Source organism: Thamnophis sirtalis, unplaced genomic scaffold, assembly GCF_051295495.1.
Source record: "Thamnophis sirtalis isolate CommonGarterSnake01/CBP01778 unplaced genomic scaffold, rThaSir2_p1.2 scaffold_10, whole genome shotgun sequence".
Lineage (NCBI taxonomy): Eukaryota > Metazoa > Chordata > Lepidosauria > Squamata > Natricidae > Thamnophis > Thamnophis sirtalis.
This window is the reverse complement of record NW_028261390.1, coordinates 70,100,256-70,113,935: the sequence shown is the minus strand read 5'-3', so window position 1 is coordinate 70,113,935 and position 13,680 is coordinate 70,100,256. Positions and strand designations below refer to the sequence as shown.

General features: G+C 43.2%; 1 protein-coding gene across 1 annotated transcript in view; it reads right to left on the bottom strand.

The window, feature by feature from the left end:
* The window catches only part of LIMCH1 (LIM and calponin homology domains 1), a 167,867-nt gene that overhangs the window by 50,523 nt on the left and 103,664 nt on the right, over window positions 1-13,680 (bottom strand). Inside the window, exons 7-10 of the mRNA XM_087724842.1 lie at window positions 12,302-12,497; window positions 5,591-5,852; window positions 2,684-2,947; window positions 444-728 (exon numbers count right to left, since the gene is read on the bottom strand). Coding sequence (XP_087580968.1) covers window positions 444-728; window positions 2,684-2,947; window positions 5,591-5,852; window positions 12,302-12,497 — 1,007 coding nt within the window. The remainder of the gene's footprint in view (window positions 1-443; window positions 729-2,683; window positions 2,948-5,590; window positions 5,853-12,301; window positions 12,498-13,680) is intronic.

The following is a 13,680-nucleotide window of genomic DNA, read 5'->3' as shown; positions in this document are numbered from 1 at the left end:
GAAGGCAAGAAGGAAGAAAAGAAAGAAAGAAAGAAATAGGAGGGAGAGAGGAGAGAAAGACAGTAGCGACCCGGTTGTTAAACGAATCTGGCTTCCCCCTTGCTTGTCAGAAGGTCGCAAACGGGGAATCACAGGGACATTGCGACCGTCCTAAGTATGAACCAATTGCCAAAGGTTTGAATTTTGATTGGGTGACCGTCGGGAGGCCGCAACGGTCGTAAGGGTGAAAAATGGTCACAATTCACTTTTTGGGGGTAACGCTGTTAGTAAAGGAACTGTTATAACTTGAGGACTGCCTGTATTTATGTAACATGGCCGAGTTTATATCCGTGTCCAAATTCGGCTGCGGGAACCCCGTGAGATATAAAGGGATATCAATGGCGTTTGACCTCATCCTATTTTCAAATTCCATTCCTGCCACAAACACAAATAGGTGCCCACACCTCAGACATTCCCGATTTTTTGTGTGTATCTTTCTTTCTTCCCTTCGATTCCGATCTTTCTTGGCGGAAGGAGGCAGGAGGAAGTCAGTAAACGGCAAGGCAGCTTCGCGGCGGTTGAGTCCCGCTCTCCGTACGGCAAAATCGTCTTTCTCTAGGTCAGGAATTCTACCGTCTTCGTCCTCTTCAGAGCCCGTATCCTTTTGCGGACGGCACCACACCAAAGGGTTTTCTTGGCGGAGGACGATGTCCGGGGTGAGCTCATTCCCTCGACCCGCGGGCGTCGGACTGGGGCGCCGCGAAGTGAAATGAGAAACCCAGATGTGAAACAGACCAAGAATCCCACCGCTCTTTGTTAAGGAAGACAAGAATAAACGTGGCGTGCATGCTTTTTAGTGGAAACAAATCTGATCTGTCACTCTCTCATCGTATTCCACTACAACGCCCATAATCCCCAGGCATGCAAATTTTGGGACCGTTGCTGGAGATGGTGGGCGTTGGAGGTTGAGGCATCTCCATGCGGCAAAAGCTGAAAATCCATGCATAAGACACGCAGCGGCGCTAAGGTTTTATAGCTTTAATAAGAGGACCAAGCACAGACACATTAAGGGGTGGCATCTTTTAATATATGGAGTTATATTCCGCAGATATATTGTCATTGTGCCCAGAGAGAGAAATATCTGCCTCTACCTAGGATCGAGAACTCACAGGCTCCTGATTGTGAGGAGAGAGCTCCACCTCTAGGCCACCGCACCACTCGACCTTCCACCACAATGGAGCCCAAAATTTCTGTTGCTAAGCAAGACAGTTGCCAAGTGACAGTTGCCCTGTTTTACAACCTTTCTTGCCACCGTTGTTAAGTAAATTACTACAGTTGTTTAGTAGCATGGTTGTTAATCTAATCAGGCTTCCCTATTGACTTTGTTTGTCTGAAGGTCACTTGACTCCGGGATAGTGCAACCGTCATAAATATGAGTCAGTTTCCAAGCATCCGGATTCTGATCACATGATCATGGGGATGCTGCACTGGTTGTAAGTGTAGGAGATGACCAGGCTGAGCCTGAGGGAGGGGGTCAAACACGTCATAAGTCTCAAGTCCCTGCGCGCCCACAAGAGAGTCCAGCCCATCTTGAATGCCTTCTTATCTCCCGCTCATTTCTCTTGACTGTTAGTTGGTCAGATTCTTGTAGAGAGCTTAAGCTTGCAAAAAATCTTTATACTGATTTGAACTGCCTGAATCTCCTGATTTCCCCGGCACTTGACAGTAAGTGTGAAAAATGCTCATAACTCCTATTTTTCAGTGCTATTGTAGCTTTGAACGGGGATTACATGAATTGTCGTAAACCGAGAACTATCCGTTAGATCCTTCCATCTGCTGGGATAAAACAAGACAAGAGGAAAGGGACTCACGCTCACCCGGGCGCCTAACCTCTCCCATGATCACACTTCATCATCGGTCAAGTGTAAAAATGCGTTAAAAGTATATAAGTTATAATGTAAGTTATGAACCTTCAATTACAATGATAAATTATAATTATAAGTCAATACCCCAGTCACAATTGGCACGGAATCCTCGCTCACGATCAACTACAGAATGCTATTTTCATGCCGTAACAGAGAAGTAGAAACAAGCTCCCTTTTTCGTTTTTAGTCGTTCTGGTTTGGAAGACGTCCTCCCTTAGTGTGTTTCTCGATTAATCCAAACACAAGCGTCACACAAAAGCACGCCAAGGATTTAGAACCGTTTTAGTCTCCTCACGGCAATCACAACCAATGCAGGCAGTGCCACAAAGTCGGCGATGCGAAGCTTCATGTTTCTTGATAAATAAATAAATAAATAAATAAATAAATTGCAGGCGTTTATTGGGTTAATTTGGGTTGCTATGAAAAGGGATATGATCATACGTTAAAAACAACAACAACAACCAACAACAACTGGAACACACAGCAAATCATCATCTCTTTTTAATGGCCCCATAATCCCGTGCAGGGTGGAGACTGGGCAATTGAACGAAGCTATCAGAGTGTTTACTGGCCGGATGCTAATCCTGTTGCCAATGTGGAGTTTTGTTCGACAGATATATTCTCATCGTGCCCAGAGAGAGAAATATCTGCCTCTATCTAGGATCGAACTCACAGCCTCCTGATTGTGAGGCGAGAGCTCCCCCCTCTAGGCCACCGCACCACTCTGGAACACACAGCAAGTGTTACAAATGAAAGGCATGCCGGGCTAAGCCTCTAACCTGCCGCCAGAGCGGTGAGCTGCTGGCCTGATCTTAATACCAGCCTGTTCCAACCTTCTCAGCTTCCCGATTTCCTCTGGATCTTTTTTCTCATTTTGGGGCGCAGCTGTTTGGTTATCAGAACAGGTGAGAAACTGGTTCTTTGGAGCCATGTCTGTCCGCACAGGATTCGCGGAGGGGGAGGCGGAGGTCATGCTGCTGCTCACGAGGTCCCCATCGAGTGGCACCATTGGTTCTTCCTCTATGGTTTCAGGATGCTCTTTGCTATCGAGTTAAAGGTAAAGGTAAAGGTTCCTCTCGCGCATACATGCTAGTCGTTCCCGACTCTAGGGGGGCGGTGCTCATCTCCGTTTCAAAGCCAAAGAGCCAGCGCTGTCCGAAGACGTCTCCGTGGTCATGTGGCTGGCATGACTCAATGCCGAAGGCGCACGGAACGCTGCTCCCTTCCCACCAAAGGTGGTCCCTATTTTTCTACTTGCATTTTTTACCTGCTTTCCAACTGCAGAAGCTGGGACAAGCAATGGGAGCTCACTCCATTATGCAACACTAGGGATTCGAACTGCCGAACTGCCGACCTTTCTGATCGACAAGCTCAGCGTCTTAGCCCCCGAGCCACCGCGTTTATATAGAGTTATAGAGAGGTTATTAGGGAATGGGAGAGCTTGTCAGAGCCAACTCGCTGCGGCCAACTGAGACCACCGTCAATTCTCCGCAGAGCCATTTAACAATTCTATTTCATTATTTAAAATAAATACAAATCATGTTAATTTTTGCCGTTCACATTTCATTCTTCCCCTCCTTTTGCGTGATGGGTCCCGTCGCAACTTGTACGCTGCGATGGGTCGGGGCATCCACCACCCGCGATGCTCCAGCTGTGGAGTGTCACGCGGGCGCCGTGCACTGCATGTGCAAATGCCCCAGTCGGTTCAAATAGAGGTAAGGAGAGCGGGTGGGCCCTCCGAAGCACTGTATCAGAATGGTCCCTGGTGCTCCCAGTAGGCACTGGTAGGTCCGCACCGGGGCATACTGGCTGAAACCCACCACTGGAACATGGGGATGTTTCAACAGTCATAAGTGTGAAAAATTGTCATTCTAAGTTCCTTTTTTCAGTGCCGTTGTCAACTTTGAGCGGTCACTAAATGAACTGTCGTAAGTCGAGGACTGCCCATGTTTGGGACTTAACATCTGGGAAGGAAGGACGAGAAGCAGGGACAGATGGAACAATGGTGGAATAAATGCGAGATTTGGGGGAAGTTGTTGAATAAGGACCACCGGAGCGAATTTTCAATCACACGGACAACATCCCCGCCTTGACCTCCCACTTGAGGATATTGGGTGGGGGGGGAGAGAAAGGGAATATTGGAAGGTTTTGAAAACATCCAACCAGCATACGAACGCAAAAAAAAAACAGAACAACCGTCCCAGAGAAACTTTTCAGAACATCTGGAAGAAAAACATCCGGACTTCCAACTGCGGGAACCGATAGCAAAGCTACCCGTTTCCGAAACCAAACTGCTCACAACAAAGGGAGGGGGCAACCCATATCCCATCGACGGAGAAAAGCCACACTGGTGATGTAGGATTTTCAGGAGAAATTCATTTGAGACGACTACGGAATTGTTGGGCATGAGACGAGCGAGGAAAGACGTCGGTGAACGGAGCAGGCCCTTTACATGTCTTTGTGGGGGTCCCTGGTGCTGTCTGAGATCGGGGTTTTTTTCTCGCAGGCGTTACTCAAAAGAGGCAACTTCATCAAGGGGGGAGGAGGAGGAGGAGGAGGAGAGGAGAAGTCAAGGAGGAAAAAGAGGAGGAGAAGAGGAGGAGGAAGAGGAGGAAGAGGAGGACGATGACAACTAAAGGGTCCTTGAGGTTTCATTGTTTTTTGCAGATGTTTCATGACCCTACTAGGGAACATCATCAGTGCTAGGAGGGAGTGGGTTTTATGGAATGGAGGAGAAAGGGAAGGGGAGGAGGAGGAGGAGGAGGAGGAGGAGGAGGAGGAGGAGGAGGAGGAGGAGGAGGAGGAGGAGGAGGAGGAAGGAGGAGGAGGAGGAGGAGAGCAGGAGGAGGAAGACGACTGAAGGGTCCTTGGAGTCTCATTATTTTTTGCAGATGTATCTTAACCCTACAAGGGAACATCATCAGTGCTACAAGGGAAGAGGAGGAGGAGGAGAAGAGAAGAGGAGGAGGAAAAAGAGGAGAAGAAGAAGAGGAAGAGGAGGAAGAGGAGGACAATGGCAACTGAAGGGTCCTTGGGGTTGCATTGTTTTTTGCAGATGTTTCATGACCCTACTAGGGAACATCATCAGTGCCAGAAGGGAGTGGGTTTTATGGAATGGAGGAGAAAGGGAAGGGGAGGAAGAGGAGGAGGAGGAGGAGGAAGACGACTGAAGGGTGCTTGGAGTCTCATTGTTTTTTGCAGATGTTTCATAACCCTACAAGGGAACATCATCAGTGCTAGAAGGGAGGAGGAGGAGGAGAAGAGGAGAAGGAAAAAGAGCAGGAGAAGAGGAGGAAGAGGAGAAGGAAGGAGGACGATGACAAGTGAAGGGTCCTTGGAGTTTTCATTGTTTTTTGCAGATGTTTCATGATCCTTCTAGGGAACATCATCAGTGCCAAAAGGGAGTGGGTTTTGTGGAATGGAGGAGAAAAGGAAGGGAAGGGAGAGCAGGAGAGGGAGGACTGGAGGAGGTCCTTGACGCTCTCTGAGCTTGGTTGGTTTCTCGCAGACATTTCATTACCCAGCTTGGTTACAGCCTCAGTGCCCCAAGAGAGGAGGGTTTTCTCTAGCCTTCACCAAGTACCCCACAGCTCAACCCTGAACTACCAAATATTCTCTTCTCTTGGGGGAAACTCTCCACGGAGGACACAACTTGGCCCTCTGAAGGTTGGTCAAGGAGACCTTACCTGAAAGGCCGCTCTCCTCCTCCTCCCCCTCGCGGAGAGGCCGTCGTGCTCCAACTCTTCCGGAAATCATCTCGCTCGGCTTTCTTCTTCCTGAGCGGAGCCGGGATATAGGCAGTCTGGTTACTTTTATTGGGAAGGTACTGGTTAAAAGGCACGAATGATTTCGGCTCGCTGTAGGAGGTCCGCCGAGCCGACATGTCATCCTTCTTCACGTCCGGCAGCTTTCGGTGGGGCAGGTCCGACTCCGAATCGCTTCCTCTCCCTGTTTTGAAAACAAAACAACAAGACCGTAAAGGTTCCAAATGGAACCGAATGGGTGCGCCACCCTCAAAATAAGTCCATTGATTTGGCCACAATGGGGTCATTCTTCACTTCCTGGTCTCAAAAATCTACATTCTTCAGGCTGGCGACATGAAGTAGGGCTGTCTTGCTGTTCTCCTTCTCATCTTTCCTACGAATGTGTTTCCCCGAAAATAAGACCCCCCGAAATAAGTGCTTGGCCTTATTTTCGGGGAGGTCTTATTATTTTTGAGGTGCAGGAAGCGGCGAGCGTGGTCACCTTATGGAAAAATATTCCTACTCCTTATTCTATCCTATCCTATCCATATTAGTATTCCTATTCCTATTCCTGTTCCTTATTCTATTCTAGTCTATTTCTCCATTCAATTCCATTCATTATTCTATTCCGTTCCGTTCTGTTCCGTTCCATTCCATTCTATTCTATATCTCCATTCAATTCCATTCATTATTCTAATTCTGTTCCATTCCGTTCCATCCCATCCCATCCCATTCTATTCTATTCTTCATATCAATATTCTATTCTATTCTGTTCCGTTCCGTTCCATTCCATTCTATATCTCCATTCAATTCTATTCATTATTCTATTCTGTTCCATTCTGTTCCATCCCATCCCATTCTATTCTATTCTTCATATCAATATTCTATTCTATTCTATTCTGTTCCGTTTTGTTCCATCCCATTCTATTCTTCATATCAATATTCTATTCTATTCTCTTCTGTTCCATTCCATTCTATTCTATATCTCCATTCAATTCTATTCATTATTCTATTCTGTTCCATTCCGTTCCATCCCATCCCATCCCATTCTATTCTATTCTTCATATCAATATTCTATTCTCTTCTGTTCCATTCCATTCCATTCCATTCTATATCTCCATTCAATTCCATTCATTATTCTATTCCGTTCCATTCTATTCTATATCTCCATTCAATTCCATTCATTATTCTATTCTGTTCCATTCCGTTCCATCCCATCCCATTCTATTCTATTCTTCATATCAATATTTTATTCTCTTCTGTTCCGTTCCATTCCATTCTATTCTATATCTCCATTCAATTCCATTCATTATTCTATTCTGTTCCATTCCGTCCCATCCCATTCTATTCTTCATATCAATATTCTATTGTCTTCTGTTCTGTGCAGTTCTGTTCTGTTCTGTTCTGTCTCGTCCCGTCCAATCCGGTCCCATCCCATTCTTATGCAGAATTTGTGATTCACCAATACAGTAGGAAAAAAGGATGAAATCTTAGATAATATATTAATATCATTTGAGGCTTGACCAAGGGAACTCAGCCAAATTTTTCTCGTCACAATTCTGCTTCCAACTGCAAGAGTGTTGCATGCCAAGTGGACCAGTCTTTCTCCCCCCCCCCCACTTTTATTTGTTTCTAGGTAGCTAATTGAAACTCAGAGTTTAAGCTGAAAAGGGACACTGGAAATGCAAATTGGGGAGGCCTTTGAGCAGAGAAAAGGAGCCTGTTTCTGCATTCTCAATGCCTTTCTTGCAAAGAAATGTTATATGACACAACACCCTTAGTCTATTTAAAAGGGGCACGGTGGAAATTTGGAGAAAGGAGATTTCATCCTTACAGCAAAAGCTAAGAATGAGAAAACTATTTCAGAGGAGCCCCAAGGGGGGGGGGGGAAATTCCAAAGTTATTTAAGAAGACATAAATACTTAAGCAATCATCTGGTGTGTTTAATTCTTTACTCTCTAAGCAATATCAAACAAACAAAGAATAAAAAAGGGATAGATAGATAGATAGATAGATAGATAGATAGATAGATAGATAGATAGATAGATAGATAGATAGATAGATAGACAGACAGACAGACAGACAGACAGACAGACAGACAGACAGACAGCTGGATAACTAGATAGATAGATGATATCTAGATAGATAGGTAGATAGATGATAGATAGATAGATAGATAGATAGATAGATAGATAGATAGATGGATGGATGGATGGATGGATGGATGGATGGATGGATGGATGGATGATAGGTAGGTAGGTAGGTAGGTAGGTAGGTAGATAGATAGATAGATAGATAGATAGATAGATAGATAGATAGATAGATAGATGACAGCTAGATAGCTAGACAGCTAAATAGCTAGCTAGCTGGATAACTAGATAGATAGATGATAGATAGGTAGGTAGGTAGGTAGGTAGGTAGGTAGGTAGGTAGGTAGATAGATAGATAGATAGATAGATAGATAGATAGATAGATAGGTAGGTAGGTAGGTAAGTAGATAGGTAGGTAGGTAGGTAGGTAGGTAGGTAGGTAGGTAGATAGATAGATAGATAGATAGATAGATAGATAGGTAGGTAGGTAGGTAGGTAGGTAGGTAAGTAGATAGGTAGGTAGGTAGGTAGGTAGGTAGGTAGGTAGGTAGGTAGATAGATAGATAGATAGATAGATAGATAGATAGATAGATAGATAGATAGATAGATAGATAGATAGATAGATAGATAGATGGCAGATTTTATATATATTATATAGATTTTGCTAGCAATTATTAGATGACTATTAAAGCTAGCCTAGTACTTTTATTAGCAGTACCTATTAGAAAGCATTTTTGCTAACCATTTTTAGACTACTGGATAGATTTAGGATGATGTAATGAAATACCATAATATAAATTTACTCGAAATTTAGAATATCTTACATAAAATGAAGGAATGATAGTTATAGTCAAATAAATGTTTAATAATCATTGTATACATATATATTCAACGTTTAACAATCATCGTATACATATATATCAGATTGATAATACGAGATTCTATATAAATTGTAAGTGAAGACTATGGTGAGAATGTAGAAAAGTTTTGTTACCAATCGACACACTGTACGAAACTGGAAGATGGTTTTATGTTTTATGTTTCTCTGTACTTGTTTGTTTAAAAATAAAAATAAATGTTTTAAAAAAAGAGTATTTTTGCTAACAATTTTTAGATGACCATTAAAGTTACCCTAATACCTTTGTTAGCAGGACCCATTACAAAAGCATTTTTGTTAACAATTTCTAGATGACTATTAAAGTTACCCTAGTACTTTTGTTAGCAGTAACTATTAGAAAGCATTTTTGCTAGCAATTTTTAGATGACCATTAAAGTTACGGTAGTACTATTGTTAGCAGTAACTATTAGAAAGCATTTTTGCTAACAATTTTTAGATGACTATTAAAGTTACGGTAGTACTATTGTTAGCAGTAACTGTTAGAAAGCATTTTTGCTAACAATTTTTAGATGACTATTAAAGTTACGGTAGTACTATTGTTAGCAGTAACTGTTAGAAAGCATTTTTGCTAACAATTTTTAGATGACTATTAAAGTTACCCTAGTACTTTTGTTAGCAGTAACTGTTAGAAAGCATTTTTGCTAACAATTTTTAGATGACTATTAAAGTTACCCTAGTACTTTTGTTAGCAGTAACTGTTAGAAAGCATTTTTGCTAACAATTTTTAGATGACCATTAAAGTTACCCTAGTACTTTTGTTAGCAGTAACTGTTAGAAAGCATTTTTGCTAACAATTTTTAGATGACTATTAAAGTTACCCTAGTACTTTTGTTAGCAGTAACTGTTAGAAAGCATTTTTGCTAACAATTTTTAGATGACTATTAAAGTTACCCTAGTACTTTTGTTAGCAGTAACTGTTAGAAAGCATTTTTGCTAACAATTTTTAGATGACTATTAAAGTTACCCTAGTACTTTTGTTAGCAGTAACTATTAGAAAGCATTTTTGCTAGCAATTTTTAGATGACTATTAAAGTTACCCTAGTACTATTGTTAGCAGTAACTATTAGAAAGCATTTTTGCTAGCAATTTTTAGATGACTATTAAAGTTACGGTAGTACTATTGTTAGCAGTAACTGTTAGAAAGCATTTTTGCTAACAATTTTTAGATGACCATTAAAGTTACCCTAGTACTTTTGTTAGCAGTAACTGTTAGAAAGCATTTTTGCTAACAATTTTTAGATGACTATTAAAGTTACCCTAGTACTTTTGTTAGCAGTAACTGTTAGAAAGCATTTTTGCTAACAATTTTTAGATGACTATTAAAGTTACCCTAGTACTTTTGTTAGCAGTAACTGTTAGAAAGCATTTTTGCTAACAATTTTTAGATGACTATTAAAGTTACCCTAGTACTTTTGTTAGCAGTAACTATTAGAAAGCATTTTTGCTAGCAATTTTTAGATGACTATTAAAGTTACCCTAGTACTTTTGTTAGCAGTAACTATTAGAAAGCATTTTTGCTAACAATTTTTAGATGACTATTAAAGTTACCCTAGTACTTTTGTTAGCAGTAACTATTAGAAAGCATTTTTGCTAACAATTTTTAGATGACTATTAAAGTTACCCTAGTACTTTTGTTAGCAGTAACTATTAGAAAGCATTTTTGCTAGCAATTTTTAGATGACTATTAAAGTTACCCTAGTACTTTTGTTAGCAGCAACTATTAGAAAGCATTTTTGCTAACAATTTTTAGATGACTATTAAAGTTACCCTAGTACTTTTGTTAGCAGCAACTATTAGAAAGCATTTTTGCTAGCAATTTTTTAGATGACTATTAAAGTTACCCTAGTACTTTTGTTAGCAGTAACTATTAGAAAGCATTTTTGCTAACAATTTTTAGATGACTATTAAAGTTACCCTAGTACTATTGTTAGCAGCAACTATTAGAAAGCATTTTTGCTAACAATTTTTAGATGACCATTAAAGTTACCCTAGTACTTTTGTTAGCAGTAACTATTAGAAAGCATTTTTGCTAGCAATTTTTAGATGACTATTAAAGTTACCCTAGTACCTTTGTTAGCAGTAACTATTAGAAAGCATTTTTGCTAACAATTTTTAGATGACTATTAAAGTTACCCTAGTACTTTTGTTAGCAGCAACTATTAGAAAGCATTTTTGCTAACAATTTTTAGATAGCAATAGCAGTAGACTTATATACCGCTTCATAGGCCTTTCAAGCCTCTCTAAGCGGTTTACAGAGAGTCAGCATATTGCCCCCAACAATCTGGGTCCTCATTTTACCCACCTCGGAAGGATGGAAGGCTGAGTCAACCCTGAGCCGGTGAGATTTGAACCGCTGACCTGCTGATCTAGCAGTAGCCTGCAGTGCTGCATTTAACCACTGCGCCACCTTGGCTCTTAAATGATGACTATTAAAGTTACCCTAGTACCTTTCTTAGCAGGACCCATTACAAAAGCATTTTTGCTAGCAATTTTTAGATGACTATTAAAGTTACCCTAGTACCTTTGTTAGCAGTAACTATTAGAAAGCATTTTTGCTAACAATTTTTAGATGACTATTAAAGTTACCCTAGTACTTTTGTTAGCAGCAACTATTAGAAAGCATTTTTGCTAACAATTTTTAGATAGCAATAGCAGTAGACTTATATACCGCTTCATAGGCCTTTCAAGCCTCTCTAAGCGGTTTACAGAGAGTCAGCATATTGCCCCCAACAATCTGGGTCCTCATTTTACCCACCTCGGAAGGATGGAAGGCTGAGTCAACCCTGAGCCGGTGAGATTTGAACCGCTGACCTGCTGATCTAGCAGTAGCCTGCAGTGCTGCATTTAACCACTGCGCCACCTTGGCTCTTAAATGATGACTATTAAAGTTACCCTAGTACCTTTCTTAGCAGGACCCATTACAAAAGCATTTTTGCTAACAATTTTTAGATGACCATTAAAGTTACCCTAGTACTTTTGTTAGCAGTAAGTATTAGAAAGCATTTTTGCTAACAATTTTCAGATGCAGATTGCCAAAACAAACCAACCAAATCAAACTTCTTTCCACCGTACACCGAGGTGGATTGTTTACATGCCAGAAGTCTGGTTCTCTTTAACTTTTGATCTCATGTTTTTTGTTAAATAGATGCTTGCCTCCTCTCTCCTGACACTTCAGATGGAGGAAATCCCGTCCCATAAATTTGGGACCTGGTGGGGCAACTGTTCGTCCCACACCTCACGGCGGGGAGTGGGGGGTGGGTGGGTGGGTACTTTAGCAGCCCTGCAAGCAGATTATCTCAAACTACGGGTGGTCCTCAAGTTACGATCCCAATGGAGCCCAACATTTCCGTTGAGACCTTCGTTAAGTGAGCGTTGCCGCATTTTACAACAGTTCCGTTGAGTGACCGTTCAAAGTTACCCTGGCACTGGAAAAAAAAAGTGACTGGGGGCCATTTTTTTCACACTTACTGTACAACTGTTGCACCATCCCATTGGTCACCTTATCGAAATTTGAACCCTTGGCCACTGGTTCGTCTTTATGAGGGGCTGCCATGTCCTGGGCTCACGTGAGTGCCTTTTTTTTTGTAAAAGGTTCAAATGTTATGTCCTGTCAGAAAGGGAGTTCCGGTTCCCTGGGGGGGGCGGAGGTGGGAGGGCACAACTCACCATCACTACTCCCTCTCAGCACCACATCTGGAGAAGGGGTCTGCTGGGACCGGGACCCGAAGGAATCCAGACTGTCGAAGGAATCATCTCGGCCGTGACGCGGGGGAGAGAGAGAATCGCTGCGCTCCGAGTCCCAGCAATCTACGTAGCCGCTGTCGCGGATGCTGCGCTTTGGACTCTCGACGTCTTCCGTGTCCTGATGAGGAACAGAAGCCTGGTTAGAAAAGCGGGTCTTCTAAGGCGGGAGTGTCAAAACTAGATTTCTTTGATGGCCGGATCAGCATTGTAGTTCTGCTTCGCGGGTCGGATGTGGGGGGGAAAGGGAAGGAGAGACAGGATGGGCACCTCCTGCAGCACCCTGTTTGCCAAAATGGGGCACAGGGGGACCTCATGCCCCCCCCCTTGCGCCCCATTTTCAGCCTGGATGGAGTCCTGCAGCACTCTACTGGCTAAAACAGGGCACAGATTGACCTCACACGCCCCCTCTTGTGCCCCCTTGTGCCCCATTTCCGGCCTGGACAGAGCCCTGTAGCACCCTGTCGGCCAAAACATGGCACAGAGGGGGTCTCACATGGCCCACGTGGCCGATTTTCGGCCTGGAGGGAGTCCTGCAGCACCCTGTCAGCCAAAACAGAGCACAGGGGAGGGCACACATATGCCCCCCGCACCACATTTTCAGCCCGGACGGAGTCCTGCAGCACCCTAGAGGCACCGCAGGCCTCAATTTGCTATTTCCAGGCCGGACCCGTGAGCCAGATTAGAGGGCCCCTGCTCTAAGGCAAGGTTGCCCAACCTCCGGTCCGTGGAACCCCACCGGGCCGCGACATGCCAGAAACCGTCCCGTACAAACAAGCGAAGCCTCATTCGCGGGATGCAGGCAGCATATGAAACCACGCCTCCTATGGTGCGCGGAGAAACCGTTCTCCACGGAACCGGTCCCTGGTGCCCCAAAAGTAGGGGGGGCACTGTTCGAAGGGCTTCCTCGTACAAATATTCTCCTTTATTGAACTCTCTTTGTTTAAAACAGTGGACATTTCCATCTCGACCAAATCTATTTTTTCACCTATCCATTCCGCCGCCCCCCCCCCCCCGCTGTCCCGCTGTGGTCTGGCCTCCATATTTGTGGAATGAAGAGATGAACAATTTGTGGGAATGTTTGTGAAGAATGGCAATATAAAACAAGTAAAAAGGCTATTCCAGACTGGGGGAAAAAAAGAAATACAGGCAAGCGTGTTCATTTAGTGACCGCTCAAAGTTACAATGGCCCTGGAAAAATTGACGTATGACTGTTTTTCACACTTATGACTGATGCAGCATCCCCCCAATCCTTTTGAAGTGATGTACGACCGTTTTTCATGCTTAATGGCCATTGGAAAATT